At 46.6% G+C, this 12,617-nt stretch overlaps 1 protein-coding gene across 3 annotated transcripts in view; it reads left to right on the forward strand.

Moving 5' to 3' along the window:
• Positions 1–1,377: 1,377 nt before the first annotated feature.
• The window catches only part of LOC135902762 (neprilysin-3-like), a 186,143-nt gene continuing 174,903 nt past the window's right edge, over positions 1,378–12,617 (forward strand). For all 3 annotated transcript variants that reach the window (XM_065432995.1, XM_065432998.1, XM_065432999.1), the window contains exon 1: positions 1,378–1,535. In XM_065432995.1, coding sequence (XP_065289067.1) covers positions 1,533–1,535 — 3 coding nt within the window. In that variant the 5' untranslated portion in view covers positions 1,378–1,532. The remainder of the gene's footprint in view (positions 1,536–12,617) is intronic.

Genomic DNA, 12,617 nt, shown 5'->3' on the forward strand with positions numbered 1-12,617 from the left:
CTACCATGTCAGTGGCCTAGCTTTTGTATGGAACAGTGTATAGTCAGAGAGCTGTTATTTGCGTTTGCGAAACCTTTCTTCTCTCGTATATTTTTCGTTTTCTTTTCGCATTTCCAGCCTTTAGAATCACCAGCTGGCGCCACAAGGGTGTTTTAAATTTTTGAATCTAGCGCATCTTTACCGAAGTTGGAATCGATAGGGACATTCGTAGTGATGTTAGTTCTCTCTCCTGTTGTGAAACTACTCTTTTGAAGCTAAACTGTGATCTAGTTGACTGATGTTATTTTGTTGCTTCTGGGTGCATCTTCTTTTCTTTATTTAATACACTTTTTATGTATGTGCTGTACCATGTACTATGTAATTTTTTATTTTCTTAGCAGGAGCAGTGCCCTGTAAATATGCTATATCCTAATTTATATCTTAGAGTTGCTCGAATATCTTATTCACACTGATCCGTTTAGAAAGCCTTCAGCCCAGTCAACCTATGGTTAAAAGATCATAGCAATCGAGCAATTTTTATCCGCATCGCAACCCTGCTGTGCTCTCGGATGAGTGTGTTGGACATGCATAAATGAATGCTATCGTTTTTTATTTCACATCCTTTCACGGACAAACGACGCAACGAAGGCGCGCCGAATGACGACAAAGTTCAGTTACTTCAATTAAAGACAATAAAACTAAGAAACACGTTCAGAAATAGTAGGAGAAAGTCTAACGCACAGAAGCGGTGGGCTGAGCAATGATTGACATCTATTGAACATGCGCAGCCTCCATATCTGTTACGTTGCACTTACCTAAGCAGAACACTGTGCTTGTTTATTGAAGTCTTGAGCGACTGAAGGAAGCGTACGTGTCATGTAACAAGATTTAACTCGGACTCTGGATCGATGAATTGCAGAATTTATAATATAAGAGAGGAAAGCGGAAGGGAGTTAAACCTAGTGAAAAGTCGACGCACAAGTTCGCCACCTCCCTGCCACTCATAAGGAACACACTTGTAATTTGTGCCTCCCCCCCCCCACAGTAAGATATTCCTGGCGCCACCCCTGTAATTTACAAACAAAACAATGCCTTCATGACGCTATTGATGAGGTCAGAAGATACATACATGCATACATACATACCTACATACATACATACATACATACATACATACATACATACATACATACATACATACATACATACATACATACATACATACATACCGAATAACCTTGCTGTGATATATTCCCTACTATAAACTTCAGATTTATTACAACCGTAGTTTAAATGTATTTTTGTCTTCTGGTAAAACCACCCTATTCACAGCCTATTCCCTACAGTGGGTATGCGCCACAAACATGCGACGGACATTATCATCAGTGTCATCACGATTGTTACCGCTCGCGGGGTACAAGGAACGTTCCGCTGTTGGTATATCTCCCGTGCCTGATGGTGCTGCCTAAGTTGGACTGACGCAACCGCTTTGCTTCCCGCCGCGCAAGGTGGTCGTCAATGTTTCGGAACATCCGCGCACACTCCGCTGAACCATGGTGATGTGACTCTTGCTTTTTGATTCATTTAAAGAGGCTAACTTCCCTAAGCAGCACAGTCGCTACGACAGGTGCCCTAAATAATAATACTGTCAATTCAGCGTTTCTACAGAGCATTCATAACTAGAGGGAATTCTAAAATGACAGTTCAGACCACACAGCTCGAGCTCTGAATTCTGAGTGTTCAAATTCCAGATGGAGTGAAATTATGGATCTGAAATTGCCTACATACTATAGCGGTAACGATACACCCAGAAACGTTGCAGGCTGGCCACCATGCGATATGGAAGTAGTATAGAACCGAATATACTTACTATAATTACGGCTGAAATAATGTAGATTAACTTGTAGGTTAAATAATTCCAGAGCAGTGCTGCTCATCAGGATTACGTCAGTGAGAAGCAAGTTCCGGACATGTGCTGAGCAGCTTTCTGCAGCATGTTCTCGCGAATACTTTCGGAGATAGGCAAATTCTGCGAGATTACAGCAAGCTTGCGCCATACGCAACCGCGTCTACGAGTGATAGTGTTGTTGCCGCGCTGTCTTAGCACAGTTAGCTCAGTGAGAGAATACTGGCCTGTAGACGCCGAATGTATCCAGCACTAGTCTCTTTAGGTCTCGTGAAAGTATAGCATCTATTGTGGACGTTCTGCCATCTTCTTCGAAGTGGGACGTGGGTGCAACGCGTACAAATTGGCGTCCATGGCTATGACTTGGTTTCGTGATGTAAAGCAGCAAGCTTGACCTTTTGTGCAAGAAAATGAAATGAAGGCACTGAACATAATGTTCTTGATAAACAATGCAGTTTTCCTCCGTAGTAAAAATAAAGAGGTCACGCGCAATGACTGCAATATTTATGCGGCCACTCATGCTACTGGTGTGAAATTTATGATGCCATGTGCAATAATTTGACATTGGGGGCGGGGCGATACTACGTACACATAGAACTCATTGTAACAAAACCGCGAGCTGAAGCAGGCGTGAACTAATCAAGCTCCTGTCAATTTATCCTGAAGGGCGCTCAGTAATGTTAACACACTAGTGCGTGTTCGCTGACCCACTGGAAACCGTACTTCACCGTACTTACCCATCCATTTCTACTAGCGGCTGCGAGTGCATGTTCTTCTGTGTGTCTATGTAAGTGCTACTCGATGTGAACCTAATCACGCCATGTGCATGGAGTTCTTTTCGAATGTAAGACTAGTCAGGGAATGTGAAATGGTCGAATTTAATATCTTGGACTAATTGGCCAGTCTGTAGCACGCAATTAAATCGATATGTTTCAGCGCTAGATTAAACGCGAAATTGAATCTTGGCAATCATTGGTTAAACAGTTCCTTTTTGAATAGGAAAACGGTTGCGCTACAATTATTCGGAAGAAAATACCCCGCAGGGGCGTCTGCGTCAGCAGGCGTTTGGTGCGTTGCGTCACCACGGACCCGAGCATACGAGGGTTGGCCCCTCCCGCGTGTAGCCGTGCGCGGCTTAGCTGTGTCCGGGGAAAGGGGGATCCTGGGGGTTGAGCCGATGCTGGGTGTTCGGACCTTTAAGGCCCCCCGGCGGAGGCAACACACCTCTTTGGCCTCTGCTTCACGTAGACGGCACCCCCGGACTGACCCACCCGGGGGAAATCGGCAGTCGCCTTTTCCTATCTCTCTCTCCCTCCAGCCTTCGTCTTTCTCTCACTTTCCGCCTTTCCTGTCTTCTCCTCTTTTCCATTTACTTCCTTTCTCCTGGCGGCAAGGGTTAACCCTGTGTGGCTATCCAATCTTGGGTACACCATATTTGGTTATAGTGGCGGCGTACGGCTGGCGTCGTGCAGACTTGCATGCAAGCTCTGCCGCGTCCCCTCGTTGGGCTCCGTGGTGGGTGGTCGGCGCTGTTGCCGAATTTTTACACATTTTCATGGAACCTTCTTTCCCCAAACTTCCTGATCGCCCTCAGAAACGAGGGCGCACCGAAGACCTCTTTCAATTTTTCGGACGACAAGTCCACAACTTTCCTAGATTCCACGTCATTCACTCAGAAAAGCCAGACAAACTAGTGCGATCCATTTCACCGTTCCTTGTTTCTAAGTCTTTGACCGAAGTTTTCGGTACAGGATATAAGGTGTCGAGAATGTCAAGTGGCGATCTCCTTTTGGAGCTCCAAAATCAGAAGCAGTATGAGAAGCTGCCGAAACTTGTGTCATTTGGGGAGACCCAAGTAACAGTAACCCCGCACCGCACCATGAACACAAGCCGCGGTGTTGTCTCGGACGATGACTTGCTGGAGCTCACTGAGGATGAACTCCTGGAGGGCTTCAGTGACCAGAACGTTATCAATGTTAAAAGAATTAAGATCAGGCGTGACAGCAAAGAAATCAAGACCAAACACCTTATATTGACTTTCGGCTCAAGTATTCTGCCCGAGTCTGTAGAGGCCGGGTACATCAAGCTCCATGTTCGGCCATATGTGCCAAATCCCCTAAGGTGTTTTAAATGCCAACGCTTCGGCCACAGCTCGCAGAGCTGCCGAGGCCGTCAAACCTGTGCGAAGTGCAGTGCACACGAACATGATTCTGAAGCTTGCGTGAACACTCTCCATTGTGTAAACTGTGACGGGGATCACGCCGCGTACTCGCGGTCGTGCCCCTCCTGGAAGAAGGAAAAAGAAATAGTAACTATAAAAGTAAAAGAGAATATATCATTCAAGGAGGCACGCAGGCGGGTTGCATACCTGCCAAAGAAAAGCTTTGCCGAAGTGGCGCGTCAGGGGGCAGCGTCACAACGGCTTCCGGCGACTGTCCGACCCACACGCAGTGAGTCGGCAGTTGCGCCATCTGCCCCCACGGTGGTTGCAGCTAGCGCTGCTCCGCCAACCGAGGAAAAGGGGCCATCGACCCCGAAGGTGGGCGCAGCCGAGGCTGCCTCAACCTCCCAGGTCCCTCCCAGTGCTGGCAATGGCCGGCGCAGCCAAATCTCCCAGGGAGCCCCATCGACCTCCGGGCTGGTGGGCCCAGGGGTCTTGCCCTCCAAGGCGGGACCCTCTCGGGAAACTTCTCGCTCGCAAGAGCAGGTGTCCGGCGCCTCACAAGAGGCAAAGGACACTACACCTAACCTCAAGGCGCCCCAGGTGCCTAAGGAGCGGCGAGGTTCCCTCGAACGCTTCAAAAAGAGCAAAACCCCGGTTACAGGGCCTCGAAAGGCTCTGTAATCTAAGACATCCCTTCCGTTTCCGTAAACACAGCACCAATTAAATTTAAAATATGGATACACAAATCATTCAATGGAATGTCAGAGGTCTACTTAGGAATCTTGATGATGTTCAAGAACTTATCCATAAACACAATCCAAAAGTGCTGTGTTTACAGGAGACACACTTAAAATCTACACACACAAACTTTCTCCGAAAGCACGTTACCTTTCGCAAAGACCGCGAGGATGCTGTCGCAGCATCTGGCGGTGTAGCTATTATTGCTGACAAAAGTGTAGCGTGTCAGCATCTAAAGCTCCAAACGGCCCTTGAGGCCGTGGCCGTTCGAGCCATACTTTTAAATAAACTCATTACAATCTGTTCTCTGTATATACCACCACATCATCACCTTCACAGACGCGACTTAGAATCATTAATAGATGAGCTCCCGGACCCCTATTTTGTTCTTGGTGATTTTAATGCACACAGTACTTTGTGGGGCGATTCACGCTGTGATGCGCGAGGTCGCGTCATTGAACAGGTGCTTTTTTCCTCTGGAACATGTCTCTTGAATACGAAGGAGCCCACATATTTTAACCTGTCCAACAAGTCATACTCTGCCATCGATCTTAGCATTTTATCGCCGACGCTTTTACCCTATTTTAAATGGAATGTGCTTAACAACCCGTATAGGAGTGACCACTCCCAATAATCCTAACCACGCCGAAACAAGATCAACTTCGCCCGCTGGTCCCTCGGTGGAAGATTGACTCAGCCGATTGGGAACGGTACCGAACTCTTACATGACGTGGACTGAGATGTCTGGTATAACCATAGATGATGCTGTTGCATATTTTACAGCTTTTATACTGGATGCCGCCTGTAAATGTATTACACAAACAAGCGGCGTGGGTTCCAAGCGGCGTGTTCCCTGGTGGAACGAAGCATGCAGGCAAGCACGGAGGAACCAGAACAAAGCGTGGGCGATATTTCGCGATTCTCCTACAGCTGAAAACCTGGAAAACTTTAAACATGTAAAATCCCAGGCAAGGCGAACACGCCGTCAAGCAAGACGAGAGAGTTGGGCGACGTTTATATCAAGCATCAACTCGTACACAGATGAGACAAAAGTATGGAATAGAGTGAAAAAGGTTAATGGACAACAAACGTATTCCCTGCCTTTAGTAAATAGTCACGGAGAAAGCCTGGAAGATCAAGCCAACTTTCTTGGCACACACTTTGAACACATATCCAGCTCCTCACACCACACCGAAACATTCCTAAAGAACAAAACGCGAATAGAACAGCAAAAGTTACAAAGAAAATGTGCTAAAAGTGTGGCGTACAACGAACCATTCTCCATAGCAGAACTGCAGGCAGCACTGAACTGTTGTAATACATCCGCCCCAGGTTCAGACCGCATAATATATGAGATGCTGAAACAACTACCCTCCGAAACACAAAAAAACCCTCCTTTACCTTTACAACATTATATGGTTTTCAGGCGAAATCCCCTCTGTTTGGAAGGAGGCTATTGTAATCCCAATTCTAAAGCAAGGAAAGAATCCTTCCTCTGTGTCAAGCTATAGACCCATAGCACTAACGAGTTGCCTCTGCAAAGTTTTCGAAAAAATGATTAACTGTCGCCTACTGCACTTCCTCGAATCAAACAAATTACTCGACCCATACCAGTGCGGGTTTCGGGAGGGTCGATCTACCAGTGACCATCTTATACGCATAGAGGCACGTATCCGTGAAGCTTTTGTCCATAGGCAGTTTTTCTTATCTGTATTCTTTGATATGGAGAAAGCTTATGATACTACGTGGCGGTTCGGGATATTGAGAGACCTCTCACACTTAGGTATCCACGGAAATATGTTCAATGTAATCGAAAGTTATCTATCAAATCGGACATTCCGTGTTCGTGTGGGCAATGTTTTGTCACGGAAATTCGTACAGGAGACTGGAGTGCCGCAGGGCGGGGTGCTCAGCTGCACGCTCTTTATAGTAAAAATGAATTCTCTCCGTCTACACATACCACATAACATCTTTTATTCAACATATGTTGACGATGTGCAGATAGGATTTCAATCAAGTTCTCTCGCAATCTGTGAGCGACAGGTCCAGCTTGTCCTTAACAAGGTCTCCAAATGGGCTGATGAAAACGGGTTCAGACTGAACCCACAAAAAAGCACCTGTGTTGTTTTCTCTAGAAAAAGAGGCCTGCACCCTGATCCTGAAATTGTGTTGCATGATGAGCGTCTGCCTGTAAACAGGGAACATAAATTTCTAGGCATAATTTTAGACGCGAAATTAACTTTCATACAGCACATAAAGTATCTTAAAAACAAATGCATGAAAACAATGAATATCTTAAAGGTTCTCTCACGCACAACCTGGGGCAGTGATAGAAAATGTCTCATGAATTTGTATAAAAGCCTCATACGCACACGACTAGACTACGGAGCCATAGTCTACCAGTCGGCTACTCCAACTGCTCTAAAGATGCTGGACCCTGTCCACCACTTAAGAATTCGCTTGTCCACAGGTGCCTTTAGAACAAGCCCAGTGGAAAGTCTGTACGTTGAATCGGATGAATGGTCACTTCAACTGCAGAGAACATACTCGTCTTTCATGTATTTTCTTAGAGTGAACGGAAACAGTCAGCATCCCGCGTATTACACCGTAAACGATTTGTCCAGTTGCCAACTTTTCCGCAACCGGCCCAGAGTGGCACAGCCTTTCTCCATGCGTGTTAGAGACATGGCTGAAGAAACAAGTTTTCCCCTGCTTGAATACCATCCTATGTCCCCTGCTATACGGCCCCCACCGTGGCAGTGGCAACCAATAGAGTGTGATATATCCTTCATAGCTGTTACAAAACGCGCTCCTCTCGCGCATATACGAATGTACTTCCTGGAATTACAACACAAATACTCATGTCCTGAATTCTTTACAGACGCATCAAAGTGTAATTCTGGCGTATCTTACGCAGCAGTCGGTCCATCCTTTTCGGATACCGGTGTTCTGCACACGAGCACAAGTATCTTTACAGCAGAGGCCTACGCCATATTGGCTGCCGTTAAACACATTAAAGAAAGTAATATCCCAAAGGCAATTATATACACAGATTCATTGAGCGTTGTAAACGCTTTGAAAACTGTCAAAAAATATAAAAACCCTATCATTGTATCTCTTTACGCAACATTACTAACCACCTATGCTTCCAAGCAGCAAATCGTGGTATGCTGTGTGCCGGGGCACCGCGAGATTGAAGGAAATGTGTTGGCTGACCAGCTAGCCACATCCATCAACGCGAACGCTGCAGACATTTCCATGACTGTCCCTGTAATAGACCTTAAGCTCTCCATAAGGAAAGCGCTCAGGGCTTTCTGGCAGCGGTTGTGGGATAAAGAAACAGAAAATAAACTCCATGTTATCAAGCCATATCTTGGCAACTGGGCGCCAGTATCAAAGAACCGCCACACGGAAGTAATACTTTGCAGACTTAGAATAGGACATACATACAGTACACACGCATACCTCTTGTCAGGTGGTGATCCACCCATGTGTGATAAGTGTGGTGAGCCACTTACCGTGCTTCACATCCTGATGCAATGCAGAGAATTAGATGCAAATAGGAAAAAGCATTTTCCATTACCTCACCGGCAACAAATTCAACTTCATCCTCAAATGATTGTAGGCATAGAACCTTTCTTCAAACATGAATCCCTGTTTAGATTTTTAAAAGATGTAGATAGTTTCCATATTATAGCCCCAGGAAATCCGTAGCACAGCCTCTTAACAGAGGGTTCTGCTGCGGTAGCTGCATTGAAAGAAAGCACCTGCCTCCCAGCCTTTGGGCTCAAAGGCTTTAAGGAGGCATATGTGCTATTTCCATATTCATGAATTTAGCCCCATGATCACTTGTCACTCGTCCTATACCCAGAGACCACTCCACGTATCACTGTCATAATTTTATACCTATATATCGTTTTATGCTTCTACGATAGCGACTAATTTTAGGCCACTTTACAGCCATGTTACACCCCATCATCGTAACTCACCAATCAGCGCTTAACACATCATTATCAGTCATGGCGCTCTTTGGCCACACCTGGCCCTTGCGCCACTAAACAATACACATCCATCCATCGGAAGAAAATATTCCACCCAATTGCGATGCCGCACATAATATTAGCGGAAGCGCCTCGGCGACGGCAGATAGCACTTACGAGCTAAAATCTTTAAATTCCGTCACGTGTCGAGTCCGCTGGTTCGCAAGCTTCAGCAAGGACATGGAAGACGGGCCTATGCGCCGTTGAACCAATGTTTCAAGCCGTGAACTCTGAAGTGGTCACTGGCATAGACTAGTTCTTGCGAAGTCTACTTGAGCTATTTGACTCGGCCTGCGTTCGAAAAGCGAATTCTTACACGAAAACTGGTAAATCTGGTCAAAGTTTTACACAATATTAGCGGAAGCGGCCTGCCACTCATGATGAGCCCTTGCAACCAAAAACTTTGTGTAAATGCGAACGTTATTGGTATTCAGCACATTCCCTACGCCTACAACGATCACGTCCTTCCGATCGAAGTTTTTCAGCATGCTCCACTAACGCTGTTACACTTGTGCAACGTTTTCCGGTTATGATATTTATGTGTCATTTAGTCAAAAACAATAAATACATCTGTTTCGCTTTTATTCAATGCACTCGTTCAGCTTCGTTCTGCTGCGCGATCCGAGATTTTTGATCGGAACAGGATGCGTTCAGTCGCTGCAACGTCACAAATTGGGCGGTTCACAAAATTTCGAAGAACGGGAGGAAGAGAGCAGCCAATCGGCATGCGATGAGCTCTCCGGAGCGTAGCTGATGTGCTCCCTTTGTTGTTTCTTTCGGTGCAATATTATAGAAAACGAAATGTCTCTCGCCTTCTAATGAATGCAATATGTATTTTTGTCTCAAGCTTAAACAGGTTCTGTAATACTTATGCGTATGGCTACGACAATTTATCATTATAAGGTTTTCTGCTTGATTACTAGGTGGTGTAACGCGCAAAGAAAAAAAAAGTGGCCAAAGAAATAGTGCCACCCTTTTAAAGAAGGAACCACATGTTGCACCACAATGTCGCACTGGGCCCCCTGGGTCACCGCGCGCCCTTGGGTCTTCTTCAACACACTGCTCATTTCGAGAAACGAAAGCGACGCCAGAATTCACTTTCTGCTATCTCTTCAAACGCATTTCCCAACCTCAAACCCCCATGATTCCTCATAGAGAAACGACAACACGGCAACCGAAGCTCCCAATGCAAGTCCCATTTTCCCGAATTGTAGAAAGCTTCCAGACGTGACACTGCCTAGCTGCTGTTTGCCTCCAATCCAATCCACCAGACGTGCTATGCGACCCCCGCAGGGGCGTCCGCGCAAGCAGGCGTTTGGTGTGTTGCGACACCACGGACCCGAGCACACGAGGGTTGGACCCTCCCGCGTGTAGTCGTGCGCGGCTTAGCCGTGTCCGGGGAAAGGGGGATCCTGGAGGTTGAGCCGATGCTGGGTGATCGGGCCTTTAAGGCCCCCCGGCGGAGGCAACACACCTCTTTGGCTTCTGCTTCACGTAGACGGCACCCCCGGACTGACCCACCCGGGGGAAATCGGTAGTCGCCTCTTCCTATCTCTCTCTCCTGAAACCTTCGTCTTTATCACTCACTTTTTTACCTTTCCTGTCTTCTTCTCTCTTCCATTTACTTCCTTTCTCCACGGCGGCAAGGGTTAACCTTGTGTGGATATCCTACCTTGGGTACACCATATTTGGTTATAGTGACGGCGTACGGCTGGCGTCGTGCAGGCTTGGACACAAGCCCTGCCGCGTCCCCTCGTTGGGCTCCGTGGTGGGCGGTCGGCGCTGTTGCCGAACACAAACATTTTCCTATGGCAGCTCAAATCTCTATTGTCCATGATCGGCGTCTCAAAAGATGCCGCACCGAAGTACCGTTTCAATTCTCCTTTCGAAGCAACGCTCCATCCTTCCCCAAATACTACGTAGTCCATAGTGAAAGCAACACGCCTATTAGAAAGCTTTCTCCATTCCTGGTCGCTAAATGCCTGAAAGATAAAATCGGACAGACATACAAAGCCTCCAAAATGTCCAGCGGGGACCACCTCCTAGAACTGAATAGTAAAGATCAAGCAGATAAGCTGTCTGAACTTACCAGTATTGGCGAGGCGACAGTGACTGTTTCAGCCCACAGAACACTCAATACAAGTAGGGGAGTAATATCTGAAGAAGATTTTATTGGATTAAGCGACGAGGAACTGCTGGAAGGTTTCCAAGAACAAAATGTTACCAAGGTACAGAGAATAGTAATCCGCAGAAACGATCAAGAAATCCCCACCAAACACGTTATACTCACCTTCGGAACAAGCGCAATGCCTACCTCGCTCGATGCAGGTTATGTTAAAGGCAATGTAAGACCATATATTCCAAACCCTAGACGATGTTTCAAGTGCCAAAGGTTTGGACACGCTTCACATGCATGTCGAGGACAAACAACTTGTGCTAAATGCAGCTCCAACGAACACCAATCTGAGAATTGCACTTCTTCCCCACATTGTGTTAACTGCAAGGGAGATCACCCAGCTTATTCACGGTCCTGCCCTTGCTGGAAAAAAGAAAAAGAAGTCATTGCTCTAACTGTAAAAGAAAAAATTTCGTTCTTTGAAGCCCGAAAGCGGCTTTCGTATCTTCCGCGAAGAAGTTATGCCGAAGTGACGCAGGCGGGGGCAGCGTCACAGAGGCCTCCGGAGTCCTCCGAGCCCACGCGCAGTGGTGCCGCAGTGACTCCTCCCGCCCCCGTGGTGGAAGCAGTCAGTACTGCTCCACCCTCTTCGGTCCACCGTCTTAGGTCCCTGCGGGGCTGGTGCTCCCACACCAGCCCCGCAGGGACCTAAGATCAAGCGATCCCCAAGGCCCGAGACACGTGTCTCGGCGCCTAACTCTCGATCCTCCAGCGCCTCAGAGAGAGCGATGGAGGTCGACGCGAAAACCCCGGTGTCATTGACACCGAAGGACAAGCGCTCTCTTGAGCGCGGTAAGAGGGACAAGATCCCAATAACCACCCAAAATAAGAAAGCGATAACCTGAAGGTTACCGCTCATTTGTATTAGCCTTTTTATCCATGTTACCTATAATCCCACCTCTTAGTTTTTCGTAGTGCCAGTTTTACCTTTCAATTTCAAGATGGCTTTTATTATTCATTGGAATTGTAGAGGGCTTTTACACAACTTAGGTGACATCAAAGACTTGTTAAGTAAATTCTCGCCTGTGGCCTTGTGCTTACAAGAAACAAACTTAGGCGAAAAGCACAAAAACATTTTAAAAGGCTTCACTGTTGTGCGGCGCGATCGTACTCAGGCGAACCGGCTTTCGGGTGGTGTAGCTATAGTCCTACAGAGTGGCATTGCAGCTAGAGAAGTTGCCATTAATACTCACTTAGAAGTCGTTGCAGTCACGGTTTTAGCACATAAAACCATTACCATTTGTTCAATGTACATACCACCACATTCACATTTTACTGTAAGAGATCTGGAGTTAGTTTTAAACCAGCTACCTAAACCTTTTTTAATAGCAGGTGATTTTAACGCTCATAACATATTATGGGGTAGCAAAACAACTGACACCAGGGGACAAACACTTGAAGATTTTATCCTGACTAACGAAATAAGCCATTTAAACACTGGTTCGGCAACGTACTGCTCCCCAAGCACAGGAGGTATGAGCTGTCTTGATCTGGCGCTGTGCACTCCATCTCTGTTGATAGATTTTAAATGGAGTGTTATTAACAATCCCTATGGTAGCGATCATATGCCCGGCATTATTGAAAGAACATCTCCTTTCGCTACAGTACCATTAA

Source organism: Dermacentor albipictus, chromosome 2, assembly GCF_038994185.2.
Source record: "Dermacentor albipictus isolate Rhodes 1998 colony chromosome 2, USDA_Dalb.pri_finalv2, whole genome shotgun sequence".
NCBI lineage: Eukaryota > Metazoa > Arthropoda > Arachnida > Ixodida > Ixodidae > Dermacentor > Dermacentor albipictus.